Raw genomic sequence first — 19,881 nt, forward strand, 5'->3', positions numbered from 1 at the left:
ATAGTATTATAAAATAAATGTAAAAATTGTGTTTTAAACATCAAATCAGTTTTACTTGACTTGAAATTAATACAGCAAGAGCTCTCACCACTCTTTGCTCTCCTTCCCGCAGGATGTGCTGGGCGGCATCCTGATCACCGCCATCCTCATTGTCCTCACTTACCCTGCCTGGACCCTTATCGATCGCCTGGACTCGGCCAGTCCCCTCTTCCCCGTCTGTGTTCTAGTGGTGCCGTTCTTCCTGTGTTACAACTACCCCGTGTCCGATTACTACAGCCCGACCAGAGCGGACACCACCACCATCATGGCTGCTGGGGCTGGGGTGACCATAGGGTTCTGGATCAATCATTTTTTCCAGCTCGTGTCTGAGCCCACGGAATCTCTCCCTGTTATTCAGAACATCCCACCGCTCACCACTGACCTGTTAGTTTTGGGTCTGGCCAAATTCACTGTGGGAATTGTGCTGATCCTCCTGGTCCGTCAGCTTGTACAAAAGCTCTCGCTGCAAGTGTTGTACTCCTGGTTCAAGGTGGTCACCAGAAACAAGGAGGCCAGGCGGAGACTGGAGATCGAAGTGCCTTACAAGTTTGTCACCTACACGTCTGTCGGCATCTGCGCTACCACCTTCGTGCCAATGCTCCACAGGTTTCTGGGATTACTCTGAGCCTCAAACAGTCACTGGATGAGACATCCAAAAGTTGACTGAGGAAGTCTTGATGACACATTTTTCTTTTAAAAAAAAAAAAAACTGTCCTTAAGTCACATGTCTAGTTTGCTAATATCTAAGATAAATGTTGCTGCTGTATGGCGGGGAAAGTTGTCTTGCAGGAACCACTTGCCTATAAGGGTCATGTCACGGATGAAGCCAGGCTAAACCCACAGTTGACCTCTTTTGGGGTCCCCCACCCTGTTACATGGACTTTGGGCCAGCCCTGGGCTGGCAGGAATTGCAGCCTGGCTTAGGATTGGCCACAAACACCCTGGGTTCTGGAGAGCATGACCCAGAAAGCTGGACATCGGGTTTTCTTTTCAATTATGACCCTGCCCATCGTCGAGTCTCAGTGTTGGTCCGAGAGAAAGGGTGACGTTCCTTGGACGGGGTGACTTTCTGTCATTATGATCACATGAGACCATGCCAGCTCACAGGGAAAGAATGCTGTAAACCTCCCCGGGAAATGTGAAAGGCAAAGCCCTGAGGTCCTAGGCAAGAAACTGCTTTCCCTATGTGTCCTGGTCTCTGTCAGGTGTGCATTGGACGGCGGGGCATCTACTCCTCCTTGTCTGTACACTTTGCAGGATTTCGGTACCATTTATTTCTATCCTCTTCTGAACCATGAACCCAACTGGCTGCTCCCAACTCACTTCATCCGGGTTCCTCTGGGTGTAAGGCTCTCTCCTGCATCAGAGTGACTTGGGACTAGCCCTCTGCCCTTCTTCAGCTTTTTTCGCTTTCTTACAAACTGGGAAGGCACTGTTGTGGGCCTGTTAAAGTGGATCAGTAGAAGAACAGGTGAATGAAATCCTTCTTGGGGCCCTAGACCTCCCTCCTGGCCACTGTTTCTTCATTACTACTACTACTACCAAGTCGCTTCAGTCGTGTCCAACTCTGTGCGACCCCATAGACGGCAGCCCACCAGGCTCCCCCGTCCCTGGGATTCTCCAGGCAAGAACACTGGAGTGGGTTGCCATTTCCTTCTCCAATACTTTTCCTAAATCCATTTTCTCATCTGCTAAATAGAATCAAGGGCCCCCTTTCCATGCCCCCCCACCTCATATCTTTTGGCAATTTTAAGGGTACTTAATGTCAGCCTCTCTTTGGAACAAGCATCCTTCAGACCCCAGCCAAGTCCTTATTAGACTTAGGAAGGTGATCATTAGGCAAACACCCTCCTGCAGGGGCTCCTTGAGGAGGAGGAACAAGAATGAAGAGGTACAGCTGAACAGCTGTCAACAGTGTTCTTAAAAGTGAGTGTCAGTGGGCAGTTAACAAAGTGTCCTGTGGTGGAGCTCCTGAGCTGCTGAAGCCAATACTTTATAACTTCCTGCGTCCCCACCACTCACACACTTTGAGCGTAAATCTGCCGGTCTGGTCAGTTAGGTTCTTACCTCCTCATCCAGCGTGAAAACTGAACACCCGTTTGTCCTGATTTCAAAGACGCACCCTGGCCTTTTGGTTGCATCATCTCTGATGTTTGACTTCATGCTTCTGACATTTTTCACAGTTAGAAGGCAGGGGTCAAAATGACTTGCCATTTCCCTGTTTTTACATCATCCTCTGACCAGCATCTGTGGCACTCTGGTAGGGGGATGCCCCAGGTCACGGGCACCCCCACCCAAGACCACCCCACATTGCAGTGCACGCGGCACTCTCTATACCCCCGTCCCCGTGGGCTGCCAGACCTGAGATCACAGCCCTGGGTAATATTTAGACAAAATGATTTCAGTTTCTCTGAAGCCAACGGGCAAAAGGATCAGCTTTTTCCACTGTATCCTTGAGAAGGGTGGTAATTATTGTCATAGCAGTGGGTGTGAGCAATTCATTTGTGTGTGTATATAAATCTTACTGCCATCTCTTTAGTTTTAAGCCCCAACAACAGAACTGCAGTCGGCTGTATTGATGTATTCAAGGCTGTTATTTATACAATTTGGATTGAGGATGAAGATGGTAGCCATAGCTCAGTAAAGAAAGACTCACAGATTGGTCACTGTTTTGGTCACTTGTTACATCAACCAAAGAATAAAAAGTGCATATTGGTGAGGCCAAGCTTAGTTTTTGAGCGTGGCCTAGAATCAGGCAGAAACTGTTTAGAAAAACCATTTTAATGGCTTCAAACTGCAACACACACACACAGCCCTCCTCATTCACTTTACCCAGCCCTTCACACAAACACACACAAACCCCACCCCCACCCCCCCAAGACTACACCTTCCATCTCTGATCTTTGGATTTTCTCTCTGGGGGTAGACTGCCCCCTGCTGGCATAGCCCTGTCTTGGTCCAGAGCCTCTGCTGAGCAGAAGTCTTAAGAGATTAAATTTCAAAATCCAGCTCATCTTGATGTGTCCAGTCTAAGCTTAGAAGCTGTGGTCTGGCCAGCCCTGCATTTGGACGTGATGACGCTCAGCATCATCAGCCCCTCCGGGTAGAATGGCATGTGCTTTTCCTGACTGCCCTCCTGCCCCCAACCCACAAGCACTCTGGACCACGGCATTTCCTCTTGTGAGTGTCATTCTAAACAGCCATCATTCCAGACCAGTTTTGCCCAGACTCCCACCAAACCAGATCATGCAGTAGAAAAAACCACAGAGGAGACCATGAACAAAAACCCTCAACGACTGAAATCACCCCTCAACATGCCTGCAGATCACACTATAACAGAATTTTCTTGCCCAAATAGGCAACTCACGCTTCCCGAGTGTAACCAAAGCATGTGGTGTTTCAGGGCCATATGCTCTGGTTTTCTATTTTGGAAACCTTCAGCTGTCTTACTTATGTACTGTATGTAAATTTATTCTTTTAAAAATCATTTTTGTTTGATTATGATTTATTAAATGCTTTAAAAGCCAGTGTTCTGCTTCCTTGCAATTTTTTCCCCCCTAGATCCTCAGGGTTTATGGGACCTGAGTTGAAAAGAGGCGACAAAAATAAACAGTATCTATACAGTTCTCTGGGGCTTCCCAGGTGGTTCACTGGTACAGAATCTGCCTGCCAACACAGGAGATGTGGGTTCGATCCCTGGGCCAGGAAGATCCCCTAGAGAATGAGATGGCAACCCACTCCAGTATTCTTGCCTGGAGAATCCCATGGACAGAGGAGCCTGGTGGGCTACAGTCCTTGGAGTTGCAAAACGAGTAAACTGCAGTAGATACGGTTCTCTAGCGCCGTCATGATCCAGCCACATGCAGATTGGTGAGCACCCCGGCAGCCACAGGTAAGATGAAAAGAAAGGAAGCAGTACGATGGCATGTCTCATTACTCTCCTTCAGCTCCTCGATACTGAAGAGCATCCTCTTACCATATTCGGAGATAAATGTCACTATATGTTGGATAAGCAAAATGCTCTCTTTTTAAAAATTTATTTATGGCTGCACTGGTCTTTGTTGCTGCATTTGGGCTTTCTCCAGTTGCAGAGTGGGGGCTACTCTCCAGTTGTGTTCGGACTTCTCATTGTGGCTTCTTCTGTTGCATAGCACAGGCTGAGTAGCTGTGATGCCTGTGCTTGGTTGCCTCTCGGAATGTGGGATCCTCCCAGACCAGGGATCAAACCCTGTGATGGCAGGCAGACTCTTAACTACTGGACCACTAGGGAAACCCAAGCAAAAGGTTTTCACAGGTGACTGCACTGTCTGCTGAATGAAATGGACATGACCCCACTTTACAGTCACATCATTGCAATGATATGCTCTCCCCTTAAGCATCCCTTGCTTTTTGAAATGGTATTGAAAGCTGACACTCTTATTTGCAAGGCTAAGTTAGGATCCTGTTTGTACTTTGAACACTATGTTATTTCATAATACCTAATTTGCTGCCTCCCATAAGCATGTGAGGCTAGATGAGACCTCGTCTGCCAAATGGAGGTCTCTGCAGAGAGAAGACTCAGGCTCAGAAATTACAAACCAAGATCCAAAGTTGTTAAGGCTGTAGGGTAAAAATAAGCTCCCAGTGGGAATTGAGTTCTGCAACTCAACAGAGGCTCATAGGAGAGGTAATGTGTGAGCCAGGCTCAAAGAACAGATGGAGTTTGCATGGGGACGTGATGCAAAGTAGGTACAAGATGATGCTCAATGGTGAGGGCACAGCTTGCGAGGGACACTTCCACAACACCTGCAGCTCTTACAAGGAAGAGCCAGACCACACCCGTGGTGGTGTGCATGTGTGTGGGAGTTAACAGTGATGGCAGGGCTGGGATAAACAGTGAGCAAGAGGCTTTGATGGGGCAGAACCTGATCACGAGAACAGGAAGGGAGCCTAAGAAGCTCCTTAATTCTTTTCCTTGCCTCCACATGGGATAATCCAGAGGAGGTGACATCTACAGGTGATTTCCGTCTCTTCACTCAAATATTCACCTTTGGGTGCCTTTCCCTCTGCTGTCAATGAACCTCTAGCTCCCACATCCTTTGTTCATCTCTCAGCAGTTATGACAGCAGCAAGGGACTCAATCTGTGTCCTTGGTGTCCACACCTCCCTCCCGCCTGTCTTTGCTCAGTTCCTTGAGCTAAGTCCCACAAAACTTTTTTTTTTAAATATTTTGCCATGATCCTGTCTCTTTGAGGGACCTGTAAATACTCCATGTTGTTCTTTATTGATTACAAATCATACCCAGTGGCTTCCCAAGTGGCACTAGTGGTAAAGAACCCGTCTGACAATTGCAGAGGATGTAAGAGACACAAGTTCAATCCCAGGGTTAGGAAGGTGCCCTGGAGGAGGCCGTAGCAGCCCACTTCAGTATTCTTGCCTGGAGAAGCCCATGGACAGAGGAGCCTGGGGGGCTACAGTCCCTAGGGTCACGAAGAGTTGGACACGACTGAAGCGACTTAGCACACACCAACTGGAAATAAATGATTACAAATAAAGCCCTGGTTCTCTAGTATGAGGTTAACCAGAACAAAGTGGAATGAGGGTGCAGACATATCTCATTTTAGGAAATAGATCTTTTCATAAAAGCTGCCTCTGTTTTGGTTGGTTAAGCTTGAACTTTAAGTGCACTACGGAGTTTGCTGCTTAAAAATCATATGGCAGCTCTTCATTTCTGTGAACATAAGGCTCCCTAATAGAGTCTTTAGGATATAGCGCACATGCATTGTTTTCTGCAAGTAGGGCACCCCTGCAGTGCTGCTGCTGCTGCTAAGTCGCTTCAGTCATGTCCAACTCTCTGCGACCCCATAGACAGCAGCCCACCAGGCTCCGCCATCCCTGGGATTCTCCAGGCAAGAACACTGGAGTGGGTTGCCATTTCCTTCTCCAATGCCTGAATGTGAAAAGTGAAAGTGAAGTCGCTCAGTTGTGTCCGACCTCAGCGACCCCATGGACTGCAGCCTTCCAGGCTCCTCCATCCATGGGATTTTCCAGGCAAGAGTACTGGAGTGGGGTGCCATTGTCTTCTCCGCCCTGCAGTGCAGACTTGACTATTTACAGGATGCATGTTAAGAAGAATGAGAGCTCAATGTGGACCATGAACAGAAAGTTAAGTTCTTAAAACTGGAGCCTCGTGAGACAAGGGAAAGCCATACAAAGCCAAACCCCTTTTTCCTTTTCCACACCTGTCTACATGGCATGCAGAAGCCAGCAAGACAAGCGAGGATGTAGCTGGAGTTTCAGCTGGGATGCTTCTTCCCTGTACCCACTCAACACACTTGCTGGTCCTGCTCTCTTGCTATGACATCAGGGTCCCCGTGGATGGAGCACAAGCCAGATTCTTTCCCATTGGAGAGTTTCGAAGAATGTCAGTGTCTCCTTAACACACACAAAGCCAGCCTTAATGTGTTTGGGGTGGGGTAGGGTGACAGTTGGTACTGCTGTCATGCCATCAGCCGGCAACTGTGAGCCTAAATAGGAGCAGAGCCTCCTGGGCTTCCAGTCCAGTGTCTGTCTCCTGGGAACTAGATGGATGATGCCGTGAGAAGGGAAACTGCATAGGGCACACTAAACCCAGATCATTTTTATCATCTGAACTAGGTACCAATAAAAATATTTGGCTGGAAGACTTTTTCTTGTGGGGGGAATAAAATCACAGCTTAATATAAATTTGTTACAAAGCCAGTCCATCAATTCTGCTGCCATTCAATCGGTATTAGTATTTTCATCAGGGTATTTCTGTTTTATCTCAGACATCATAGTTTTTTCACTGATATTAATTTAAAATACCCATCTTCCATGTCTCTACCTGTTCAGTCTTTCCTCTGGCTTCTTAAACATATGGAAGACAGTTATCTACTAGTTTGATCAGCTGTCATTTTTAATTCTTGAAATTCACTTTCCTCCTTATTGGCTGTATTGGCGACTTCACCTGCCTCATAATTTTTTATTGGATGCCAGATACTGTGAAGTTGAGATTCTTGGGTGCTGGCTATCTTGTCTGACTATACATATATTTAAGCTTTGTTCCAGGATGCAATTCATTCCTTGAAAATCGTTTTGATTCTTCTGGGTCTTAAGATTTTTTAGGTGGAACTAGAGTGACATTTAGTCTCGAGTTGTTCTCCCCACTCCTGAGGCAAGGCCCTTCTGGGTACACTCCCCATCATGGTTTCTGAAGTTTGCTAGCTCTGCACCTTGCCAGTGTGGTGTTCAGGTACCTAAGATAATACCAAATGTGGATGTTTATAGTCTTGTGTGCTTTAGGGCAGGTTTCTCATGGTCCCTAAGACTGTTGTTTTAGGGGGAGGCATAGGGAAGTTGACCGGAGCACTGCTTACTCTTGCGGAGTTGGAAACAACAGAAGATTTATCAACAAGCACAGCTGCCCAGATTGTGGACATCCACACAAGAGACTTTTGCATGATATAAAAGAATGAGGTAGGTCTAAAGGAAGGTACTGGCCTGGAAAAATGGGGCATATTAAGTGAAACGTCATGAGATTACACTATGGAAAGTAGAAGCCAAAACTTGTTGCAAACCAGTAAGCAGAGCGTGACCCCAGAACTGTGAGCATGTATATGGGTCTGACTGTTCAAACTAAGGAAAATGTCAGGAACAACAAACTAAATTGTTAACAATGATTAGATAGAGGATTGCAAGAGGAAGGGTAGATTCGCTTACCCTTACTTGGATGGTCTTACTTGGTATAGTTTTTTAAAGTAGTGAAGAGTTCTTAATTTTTTGTCTTTTATTTAAAAAAACATGTTTGGATAAATAGGTAAATAACACAAAACACTCAGATGTGGGTCCCACATCCCTCTTACCAGGTGTCACAAATCCACTTATTGCCGTGTGACTTCTGGGCACATTATTAATTTCTCTGAATGTCAGCTGTTCTCTTCCTATAAGTCAGGGAGAATCCCTATTCTAACTCTGACCTACAACTGTTAAACCAAAGAATTAATGCGTTGAGACAAAAATCACATGTGAAAATACTCAATAAACTAGAATAATGCAAGAAAATCAGGCTGAAGAAATTATCTGTAAGCTAGAACAAAAATCAATTATATCTAACTTCCCTTTTAATATGAGGGCTCCCAGTTTTTACTAGGCAGGTGTGTCTTCTCCAGTGAAAGCTTTCTGCAGGCAGTGCCCACAGACTGCTCTGGCTCCAGTTCGAAACACTAACAGGCACAAGTATAAGACCATCTTGCTGTGGAGCCTCGACTTGTAAGTGAAGGTTCTCCATCTAATGTACCCAATACTGTTTTTCTTCCTACTGCTTCCTGCTTCAGAGGGCAGGAATGCCACATGGTGGCTGGAGTTGATTGTTCCCCTTTCCTGCTGGGATACACAGGTATCAGTGGCTGCCAACAGAATTAATGGTTCCACCCACTTCAACAATGGCTATGCTGACTCACAAACCCTGATTGCAATCAGTGAACTTGAAACTGGGAAAGAATGTCTCACTAATGGTAGTGGAGCAGTAAGCCATCACAAGCTGACATGCTGATTCTGAAATTCATGCTCTTCTACCCTAATCGTACATCTGCTGGTGTTTACATCAAAATACAAAAGTTGCACTAACTTTTGTCTCCTAGCTTTAATGAGGTATAACCTACTTAACTACTAAAACTACCTTATTTAAGGTACAGATAGTCCAATTACCCCAAACCCGAGTTAACTTAATTCTTTGCAGTCCATTTCCCTTCCACAGGCTCCAGCCAATCAATCTGCCTTTGACTTTTCCAGCTCTTCATATAAATACAATCACATGTAGTCTTGTGTCTGGCTTCTTTCACTTAATGTAGTGCTTAGAGAGTCATTCATGTTTTGAGTATCAATAGTTCATTCCTTTAAAAAAGGAATGTGATGTATTTTGGGGCTGTGATGTATTCCATAGTATAAATATACTATATTTCTCTGTTCATCTGTTTTTATCAAGTCATCTGAATAACACTGCTGTGAATACCCACATAAAACTCTCTGTATGGCCATAAGTAAGCCTAGGAGCAGAACAGCTAGATGGCAGATGTATGTTTCATGATGTAACACATTGCCAAACTATTTTCCAAAGTGGCTGTATCTCTATACATTCCCACCAGCCACACATGACAGTTCCAGTTGCTCCAGTCACACCAACACTTGCTACAGTCAGTTTTTAAAAATTTTAGCCATTTTAATTTTTTTATTTGCATTTCCCTGATGACTAGTGATGTTAAGCATCTTCTCATGTGCTTATTTATCTTCTTTAGGAAAATGTGTGTTCAAATCTTTTGTCTATTTTTAAAAATTGGGTTGTCACGTTATAAGAAATTTTATAGATTTCTTGCTAGATACAAACCCTTTGAAGAGCATTATTTTTTATGGTTGTACCTCACTTCATTACTGAAAATGTGAAGATCTGCTTACAACAGGATTGGGAAGGAACCGATGACAGTCTGTGTTCATAAACCTTGCTAAGTTGGACACTGCTGCCCTGATTCATGGTAGGAATATGGTCTCAGTATTAGGCGCCACAAAAACTCCATAAACATAATTTCTGTCTATCCTTGTTAGCTATTTCTATGGGGACTTTGAGAGTTTTACATTTTATTTTGTTTCATATCTCATCTTGGTGGTAATTAAGAACTTTTCTCAAACATTTCATCTAGCTTTTGAAATACATGGTACCTACTGGAGGATTCTAGATCAAAATATTAAAGTAAGTTAGGGGGTAAGACAAGGCAGACTGGCAGAAGCTTAGCTTCAGAAGAGAGATCTAATACCTCCCTATAAAATACAACAGAAACTACTAGCTCTATTGAGTATTTAAAACCATGACTTTATAACACTGACCACAGTAAAATGTGGGGCCTAGGGCAAAAGTAAGCTTTATACTGTTTAACATTCACAGGGCCCAGGTACCAGTGTCTCCCTTTAAACTCTTTTAGCTGTCTCCACGTATCCACGCTCAAATATTTTGAATATGTGTGCATTTTTCTTTTAAATGACTCCAAAGGCTGTAACTACTAGACCATCACCGATTCCTAAAGGTTTTCTAAAAATGCTGTTATATTATTGTTTCCCAATGATGAACACACATCAAATGTCAAAAAATAAAAATCCCGAGTTGACCTCAAACGTGTGCTCTAATCAGCTCTCTCGTTTCATCAGGGCAAAGAACGGGATCCCGGATTGCAGAAATGATGGTGATGGCGGAAGCTCTGACATGTGAGGAGCATTCCTGATTCTCTGGACTGGCTCTCCTGCTGGGCTTCACGGACAAGGCAGCTTCACACAGACACCCCATGTGTGTGGTACAAGCTGGCTGGTCGTGGGAATGGTATTATCACCCACGGAGCCAGACACTGCTTTCTACTTTATTCAACATCAATGCACAAGTGGACTTCCTGTGGGGATGACTAAAGGGCATCCAGGAGGAGAAAGACCCTCAGGTAGACAACCCCACAGCAGAGATTCATCTTCACAAAAACGGCTCAATGTTGATTTCCACGCAGGAGCAGGGCATGGTCAGCTCAAACTTGGTGATAACGTCAGGATGAAGGACTCCCAGCTTCCCGATGCTCTGACCCCGGGCAAAGATCTCCGCACATCGCCCAGGGAAGAACACAGGGCCTGAAGGACAGGGAGAGAAGAATCAGTGCTTCCCCAGGTGAAAATGTCAAGACATTTAACACCGAAAGCTTGCTAGTCGCCTTTAAAAAATAACTATTCTTTAAACTCCTGGCCATGAAACCACAGTGCTCCCTCGCACTCTCTGGTCTTAAAAAGAAGCATTTTCTTCAAGATACCTTTATAAGGAAAAGGTTAGGGGCAAACATGAATGTGGGGACCCTGTGTTTGTATTGCAGTGGTCCAGACAGGATGAAGAGGAGGAGACTGAAGGAGCGGAGCTGGGAGGAGACGTGGGGCGGGCGGGGGGGGGGGGGGGTGTGCAGACGAGGAACTGCTCTGAAAAAGGACAAAGGGAAAATGAAATGTAAGACCAACCCCCACTGTGCCTGCGAAGAACCTGTTCTGAAACAGGTTCTTCATAGTAATGCTTGCTAGATGCAGAGTCTACACTGAATTCACGTCCTGTTCAGGACAGCACTCTCTTCTACCTCATTCCACAGAGAACACAAGCTGCACTGTCCTTGGCAGGCGCAGGCCCTGGACCAGAATGTGACCCACATTCCTGTGGGCAAGAGAACCTTCTGAGAAGTTCTGGTACATCTACTGTAAACTGCGGCAAAGGCTAGCCCCAACACAGGGCTGGCCTGACCCCTGATTTACTCAAGACAGGCAGAAAGTTCCGTCTTCACTCGGGTGCCAATGACACAGATATGGCTGACTAGCCCAGAAACAGTTCTTGAGGTTTAAACAGCTAAAAGGCAAGCAGACAGACACCTAGGCCCCCACACAGTCATGTCGCAACGCTCCACACTCTACTGAGGGAAAGCAAACGCTGACTCGTTTCTCTCACCACCAGCTTGACAATGGATCAGGTCCACAGCTCCCCACTGACTCAACCAAAATGTCTACTCGTATGAACTATAAAAACACCGGGCCACAAGCCTCCAGCCTGCCGTTTCTGAGCGAGTGCATTATTTATGAAAGAGTAGCCGGCAGAGTCCCTGCTAATGGCTCCAAGGTCAGGACAATGAAGAAACGCAGAACTGGTGTGTGTGTGGGGGGGGGGGGGGGGGGGCAGTTACCATCAAGTCAGAGTCTGCTGGAGACTCAGGAAGGGTGTTTGTTTCCATTCCTGAAAAACATTTTTAACTATCATTCTTAAAGAACCCCAAAGCAACCCAGCTGAAATATAAGGTGGTCTGCTTCTCATATCTCCCCAAACTAAGTAATTCTGATTTACTATTAAAAGCAAGAATTTCAATGAACTGCATTTGAAGTTCATAATGGTTTGGCTGTGTGCATTAATCCATACTTGGGAGAGAGGGGTCACATGAAATAATACAGAAAGCATACTCATTGATAATGTATGGTCTTAGTGACTACCAACACTGTTAAATGACAAAGATTGCATGTCAAAATAAAAACCTAACTTAAAAGACAAAAAACAGGCCAAACGAACTTAAGTTTGACTTTGCTGGCAGTCCAGTGGTTAAGAATCAGTGCTCCCAATGCAGGGGACAAGGGTTCAGCTCCTGGTTGGGGAACTAAGAATCCGCACGCCATACAATGTGACCAAAGAAAAAAAAAAAGACCACCCCCTCTCACACCAAATAAATCTTCAAATGACAAGTTTTTAAAAGTGTTGGTGGTGAGCAGTATAACCAAGAATTGTAGAGTTACAACCCTTACATAGAATTCTATCTGAATAAACCACAGTATCTAAAAAAGCCTATTTTTAAAGGCCATTCAGAGAGGAAGTTTTGAAGAACTTTCCTGATAACCTTGCTATGTTTAAGAATCCTCACTGTACCAAAGTCCTCCCTTTTTATCTGTCTTCCAATTCCAATTTGATTGGATTCATTTTAACTGAAGCATAAAACCAAACTATTTTAGAATCTAAGCCAGATGTGCTGTTCTACAATGTTAGCAAAATAAAGCCCGCGAGATAAGAACTTTGAATTTTTAGTTCATAAAACAACTTTTCAAATCAGCGCTTTTTAAAGCAAAATTCAGTGACGTTCTTCTTTAGCTAGCAAGCATGACAATGCCAGCTGGCCCTCTCTCCAGAAGTCGGCACTGAACTCTACTAGAGCTCACTAACTGGTTAAAAACTTGATCAAACAAAAACATTCATATCACCAGAGAGAATGTTCCTCCTTTCCAAAGAAAGGCAAAAAGAACTGAAAACCATATCATGCATTATTTCAAATATATCCAAGTGTGGGAACATTGTCAATGACACCAATATCAAAAGTCTCAGCCTCCACAACTGCCTGGGGTCAGAGGGCCTCCCTGCAGAGGAGCTGCTGCCCAGTGCGGGGCTCCCAAGGGGATCCTCCGCCCTCGCATCCAATGCCGATCCTCCCCCGCCCATCCACACGTGAAAACTAAACCCAGTGGTGGGGTTTCTGTATAACTTCACTGTGTCGAAAACCGTTTTAAACAGTGATGACAATTTTCACTTTTCTTGCCCTTTTTCATGTTTAACAAAGTCTTACGATTTTTTGATTGATGCTTCTGTTAAGTTAGCGGAAGGCTGAAGGCCTCTCTTCTTCAGACATAAATTGAGAGGCACACAAAAGTACCTTCAAGTTTGTAAGGGGTACAGGGAGACACTGTACCACCTGACTGATGCTGTATGTGAACCAGACATACTGAAAGAAAATTTCAAGTTACTAGAACATAAGCATTTCTTAGTGCTTTAAAAAAAATCTTTATGGTTCAAACCAAACTTTGCAGGCAGAAGGGAATGGCTTCAAAGAAGGGCGGATGAGAGAGAGAAATGCTTCACCACCAACAACAAAAAAAGTGAACACACCCCCGCTAAGGCAGCAATTAGGGCCGAGTTCAAAGATAGGCGCGCCTCCTTCATCAGCAGGAGGGGCGCTCAGCACATCAGTGCACTCCAGCCAGGACCCAGGCAACCTGAATCAGTCTTTCCAGAAGTAAAAGAAATCACATCTGAACGGAACCTAAACATGGGTGTAAGCTTATGAAAAATCAGACCTGGATGATAGCCAGAGGCCCCTTTCATCTCACCGACAAACAAAATTATTTTTGGAGAAAGAGAAGCCTACTGTGTCTAGAATCATAAAGTTGTTAAATTCAAGTGAAACCACGCTGCCTTGTGAAGGGGGATTCTGAAACGTGAATTCTACAAACTGCCTTCTTTTAATCATTCATTTAAGCCCAGAGTTCCTGGTTTACTGTTGTACCAAGGTACATAAATACTACAATTTTCAACCTGTGCCCAAAACCTCTCCAGCCAAAAAACCTCTCAGCCCAGTTTTCTACCCAGTCCTTTATCCTGATTAAACCCTCAGCTTTGATGGTATCCATCACAGCAAAATGGCTTCCAACGGAAAAACAGATTTGGGGAAAATGAGTGTTCTCTGTTGAAATACATGTGGAAACCCACACAAAAGAAACGTCAGTTAAGCACAAACAAGAATTTAATTTCCAGAACTTAGTGGGGTGTAAGTAAGTCCCTTAATTAAAGCTTTTGTAGCATCTCCTCCAGGTCTGTAATTGTCTCCTGTGCTGAAATGGCAGGACCACTGTGAGGACCTTGGGGGAATTCTTGGGCCAGTAATCCGGCACAGCACCCAGTCTTTAGCACATTTTCTGGCTAATTGACCTTCAAAGAGTTTGTGAGCTCCCTCTCTTGCTCGTTGCCAAACACCTTTCACAGTTTCTTTTTGCCCTCATTTTTCTTTCGGAGTAATATTATAGGCCCGAAGTTTGGATGAGCTTGACGCATAGAGTTTATTCCTGTAATTGTGTGAAGCATCGGAAGCAGAAGCTTAAGGCGGTAACTGAGCAGACCCCTAATCTGAAAGCTCCTTGGTATTATCAAGCATGAAGCTCTTAATTCCTTAATCTTTAACACCCCCCTGCCCGCCATTGACTGTTTTCAACTAATTCATTTGGTACTTTATTTAATCCCTCTCTAAAAATCACCTACTTGTACAGTTTTACTTTTCCCTTTCTTCACATTACTAGTATATGCTTTGAGGTTCACACCCACATAATTGTAACTGCTGGCAATCTGGTACTTTATCATTCAAATTTTCCATAATAAAAAGAACAAAATTAAAAGGAGGGTGAAGAACACTGGAGAAGGAATGTCAGTATATCATACACATCACAGCAAGTAACAGAAGCTACTATCATGAGCTTTAATAAAAATAACCATCCATAAGCCTCTGAATTCAGGGACAAATATAAAATACAAAGTTATATAGAGTAAGCCACTGGGCCAAGAGAAAGCGTTTTAAATCTGTTCTAAATGACTATGTAAATAATACAGGATGGGAGGAAGGAAAAATCACTTAACAGGCTGACTCTTGGGCCAGCACCCACCCAAACCCAATCCTTTCCATCTACCAAGTCTCTAATTCTAATACAACTATATATATATAAAATTATCCAGTCCGTGGTCCAATAACCCAGCCTAGGAAATCACACGAAAGGGAAAAAAAAGAAAACCCAGTGTTCTATTTCTGGAGTGAAACTGACAGACTGGGTGACAGGCCAAGAACAGAATGGGGCTCTGATCATAATTTTCCACGAAGGACTTTTTCCTGGTTTCCCCCCAGTTTTTGATAAGGTAAGTAACTGACTGACTATGTTGCGAGCACATCAACCTCACTTTCCTTTTCTAAATAATTTAAAGGAAAAAGGAAGATAAAATATAGGGCTTAAGAAAATTGACCACACACTTATGTGAGCAAGGTATCATTCTTAAGGGTGGAGGTTCTCAAAGTTTTAGAACCAGGAGTTTTTTTTATTGTTTTCTGGAGGTCCTCAATGCAATGAGGGACCACCCAAGGGGGAAAGGCACAATATAGGTAAGACATTAACTCATAAAAAGAAAAAGGTTTAGGAACATCAGGAGGAAAAACTGCCGTAACTACCATGATATAAACACACACGTTTTTTTTTTCAGATCTTAGTATACTCCAGATTGGAAGAAAAGTTCTCTGCAAAGACCATTTAATTTGTAAGTGGAGACTAAATAATTTCCATCTGATAATATAAAACACCCACTTTCCCCAGACATACAGAAGTCTTCACCTTACATCTGACGTGAAATATTTATGGCACCTAAAGTCTTTAAAGAGAGGGGGCCTAATCCCTTGAGTGTAATGGCTATCTTTCATCCCTTTCTGAAGATCAAAAGAAAGAAAAGCCCCTTACACAACTTTACAGTGCTAATCCCAACACACCTGCAGACATCATTAACCCTTAAGTTGTAGGCAACTGGACAGGAGAGCAGTGGGCCCACTCACCCCCACCGCACGGGCTCAGAGAGGGAGCCTGTGCTCACAGTGACATTTTATCAATCAGTTCAGTTCAGTCACTCAGCCGAGTCTGACTCTTTGCAACTCAAAGGACTGCAGCACGCCACGCTTCCCTGTCCATCACCAACTCTTAGAGCTTATTTAAACTCATGTCCATTGAGTTGGTGATGCCATCCAACCATCTCATCCTCTGTCGTCCCTTTCTCCTCCCGCCTTCAATCTTTCCCATCATCAGGGTCTTTTCCAATGAGTCAGTTCTTAGCATCAAGTGGCCAAAGTATTGGAGCTTCAGCATCAGTCCTTCCACTGAATATTCAAGACTGATTTCCCTTAGGATTGACTGGTTGGATCTCCTTGCAGTCCAAGGGACTCTCAAGAGTCTTCTCCAATACCACTGTTCAAAAGCATCAATTCTTCGGCGCTCAGCTTTCTTCATAGTCCAACTCTCACATCCATACATGACTACTGGAAAAACCACAGCTTTGACTAGACGGACCTTTGTTGGCAAAGTAATGTTGTCTGCTTTTTTAATATGCTGTCTAGGTTGGTCATAGTTTTTCTTCTAAGGAGCAAGCGTCTTTTAATTTCATGGCTGCAGTCACCATCTGCAGTGATTTTGGAGCCCCCAAAAATAAAGTCTGACACTGTTTCCACTGTTTCCCGTCTATTTGCCATGAAGTGATGGAACCGGATGCCATGATCTTAGTTTTCTGAATGTTGAGTTTTAAGCCAATTTTTTCACTCTCCTCTTTCACTGTCATCAAGAGACTTTTTAGTTCTTCTTCACTTTCTGCCATCAGGGTGGTGACATCTGCATATCTGAGGTTACTGATGTTTTTCCCAGTTTTTCCAGCTTGTGCTTCATCCAGCCCGGCATTTCGCATGATGTATTCTGCATATAAGTTAAGTAAGCAGGGTGACAATATACAGCCTTGACATACTTCTTTCCTGATTTGGAACCAGTCTGTTGTTCTATGTCCAGTTCTAATTGTTGCTTCTTGACCTGCATACAGATTTCTCAGGAGGCAGGTAAGGTGTCTGGTAGTCCCATTTCCTTAACAGTTTGTTGTGATCCACATAGTCAAAGGCTTTGGTGTAGTCAATAAAGCAAAAGTAGATGTTTTTCTGGAACTCTTGCTTTTTTGATGATCCAACGGATATTGGCAATTTGATCTCTGGGTCCTCTGCCTTTTCTAAATCCTGCTTGAACATCTGGAAGTTCATGGTTCACATACTTTGAAGCCTGGCTTGGAGAATTTTGAGCATTACTTTGCTAATGTGTGAGATGAGTGTATTTCTATCAACAGGGCAGGGCAAAATCTGACCAGCAAATAAGGACTGAGTCCTGTTGGGCTTTATGCTTAAAAAGGAAATCAGCAAAGTCCAGATTACCTAGCTTCTAACTAATGGAGAAATGTCTTCAACAAGGAACCATTTTTTTTTAATAGATCACCACAGTCACCTGATGACTAAACATTTAGAATCTTGACTGCAAAATTTCCCAGTTTTACTTAGTATAAGGAAATTTATAATTTATTTCTATGGCTATCACCTTTTGATATTTGTCATTTTATTACCTTTTTTTTTATTACAGTGTAACTGACCTACAACATCGTGTTAGTTCCAGGGGCACAGCATGGTGACTCAATATTTCTATACATCACAAAATGATCACCACTCTTAGAATCTATTTTAAAGTCTAATCTTAGCTATGTTTCTCTCATACATACCAAGGAAAGACTGGGGGGCTGGAGAAGGGGCTGACAGAGGATGAGATGGTTGGATGGCCTCACCCACTCAATGGACATGAGTTGGAGCAAACTCCAGCAAACTGTAATGGACAGGGAAGCCTGGCGCACTGCAGTCCACGGGGTCGCAAAGAGTCAGACTTGACTGCGCGACTGAACAACAACAAAGTCAAAGAAACAGATCCAACATGGAGTCAGGTTTCACTCTTCCCTGTTACAGCCTTACTGCTGAGCGCTCACAAGGGAGGAGGAAAGCAGTCGCACAGAGAGGCTAGGCAATGCAGGCAGCTGACCTGGAAAGACAGCTCCATGCAGGCACCTCGTTCCAGTCTTTGTGAAGGTCCTCCTAGCCTGGGTGCCCGAAATGCCCCTGAATCCTTGGCAGCAAATCCCGCATGTCTTTTACTTATGACCTGAGTGACTGAACAAAATTCTAAAATAACGCCCTCATCCTATATCTGTCTTGCACTTAAATCATTTCCCCCCAAATTTTCACACTTCTTAAATGTTCACAGGACAGATACAGAATCACAACTTCAAAAATAAAAGGTATAGATCATCCTGCTTCCCAGGATCAATAAATGGGTCTTTCCAACTCTTTCATCTGATAAAAACTGTCAAAGGACAGCAAAATATGCAGAATTTATTACCTTCTTCACAGTTATAATGAAAGAATAAAAACAACAATAAAGAGACTATTCTACGCTAATTAAGGGAAGACTGGAAATGGTGTGTATTTGAGACTGTATCTATAACTTCACAATTAGTTAACTTTTCAATTGAGACTTTTGGCCAACATGGAATAAACATAACTTCAAGCATGCCATTAGGACAGATGTGTTGTAGTTTCAGAATTAAATTTCAGCTGACAAGTAGGGCATGTAAGAAGAGAAAGAAGACAATAATGAGATTGTGAAAACAAAGTACCCTACTTTCGACTCATCTTCCATCCCCAGTAAAGGGAGTGACTCGGTCCCAATGCAGCCCTGGCCAAGCCCCCAAGGACAAGCAAGTTACAGATGGAAAAAGCAAAGCACAAGAAGATTAGTAGACCTGCCCGAGGCAGGCAACAGTATAGGCCCAAGAGTGAGCACCTCGGTGTGTGGCCTGAGGCGCAGAAGGCCTACGAATAGTGTTTTCAAACTTTTGGTCAAGCTGTCCATTTCCTGTGTGCAAACTTCTTCTGGTTTAAAATTAAATAAACGAACAACACTTAAATAAAAGACCAACAACCGCTAGCCTTAGGACATAATAACATATGCTCTGCAATATTATTACCATAATACGGACAAACCTAGATCTAAGACAGGCATCCTTAAAGAGTAAGTTTCAGATTCCTGAAACAAGGCTGGAATAATTTGAGTGGATAAAGAAGCACCACAGTAACACCATCTAAAAAGGGGAAGAAAGTGCGCTGTTACATTAGACCCTGCGGCAGAGGCTACTTCTGACACATTTAAACTCCTGCAGAATCTTAAAACTGGAAATGACCCTGGCAGTGATTTTGTCCATGTTTATCTCAGATATGAGAAAATGGATACCAAAGAGGTTAAAACCAGCCAGCCAGGTAACAGTCAAGCTGAGAACCCAGTTCCTTCTTGAGTCTGTGACTTTTAGCCAAAGATGACTTTCTGAAGGGCAGATCTAACATCTACCCTGAGGGAACTCTGGGGATTGATCAGCCATTCCAAAATGCTTTCCAAGTTCTTAGTCTGTCTCTCCCTGTAGAGACAGGACAGATACTATCATTCCCATTTTACAGATGAAGAAACTGGCACAAAGAGATTAAGTCCTAAATCACCTGGGCTAACACTACAGAAGAACCTGACCCAACACACAGGAGTTACTGTTACTGTTATAACCCATCACAGTTGATACCTCACTGGCGATCATGCCCCCTAGGGCCCAATAAAGTATATTCTTCCCTTGCATTTCAGTAAGAATTTGTATCATCTTAACATCTGCTTTTCCAGCTTAGTTTATATTTACATGTTTATCACATTCCATTATATCTATTATGTCATTTGCCAAACTGTTTTTCAAGTATTTAATCTTGGCAGTGTTTCCAGTTATTCATTACTACAAATACGGTTCTTGTAACATATATGTTATTAATATTTCTTGCTCTTTCTTCA

The 19,881-nt window shown here is 43.6% G+C and overlaps 2 protein-coding genes across 4 annotated transcripts in view; one reads left to right on the forward strand and one right to left on the reverse strand.

The window, feature by feature from the left end:
• The window catches only part of SGPP2 (sphingosine-1-phosphate phosphatase 2), a 155,114-nt gene extending 151,548 nt beyond the window's left edge, over positions 1-3,566 (forward strand). For both annotated transcript variants that reach the window (XM_015093553.3, XM_042244304.1), the window contains one exon: positions 113-3,566. In XM_015093553.3, coding sequence (XP_014949039.2) covers positions 113-664 — 552 coding nt within the window. In that variant the 3' untranslated portion in view covers positions 665-3,566. The remainder of the gene's footprint in view (positions 1-112) is intronic.
• Positions 3,567-7,810: 4,244 nt separating this feature from the next.
• Positions 7,811-19,881, reverse strand: part of FARSB (phenylalanyl-tRNA synthetase subunit beta) — a 72,069-nt gene continuing 59,998 nt past the window's right edge. For both annotated transcript variants that reach the window (XM_042244305.2, XM_004004962.6), the window contains one exon: positions 7,811-10,695. In XM_042244305.2, the coding sequence (XP_042100239.1) occupies positions 10,544-10,695 (152 nt within the window). In that variant the 3' untranslated portion in view covers positions 7,811-10,543. The remainder of the gene's footprint in view (positions 10,696-19,881) is intronic.

This window comes from Ovis aries, chromosome 2 (genome assembly GCF_016772045.2).
Source record: "Ovis aries strain OAR_USU_Benz2616 breed Rambouillet chromosome 2, ARS-UI_Ramb_v3.0, whole genome shotgun sequence".
In the NCBI taxonomy this organism is placed as follows: domain Eukaryota; kingdom Metazoa; phylum Chordata; class Mammalia; order Artiodactyla; family Bovidae; genus Ovis; species Ovis aries.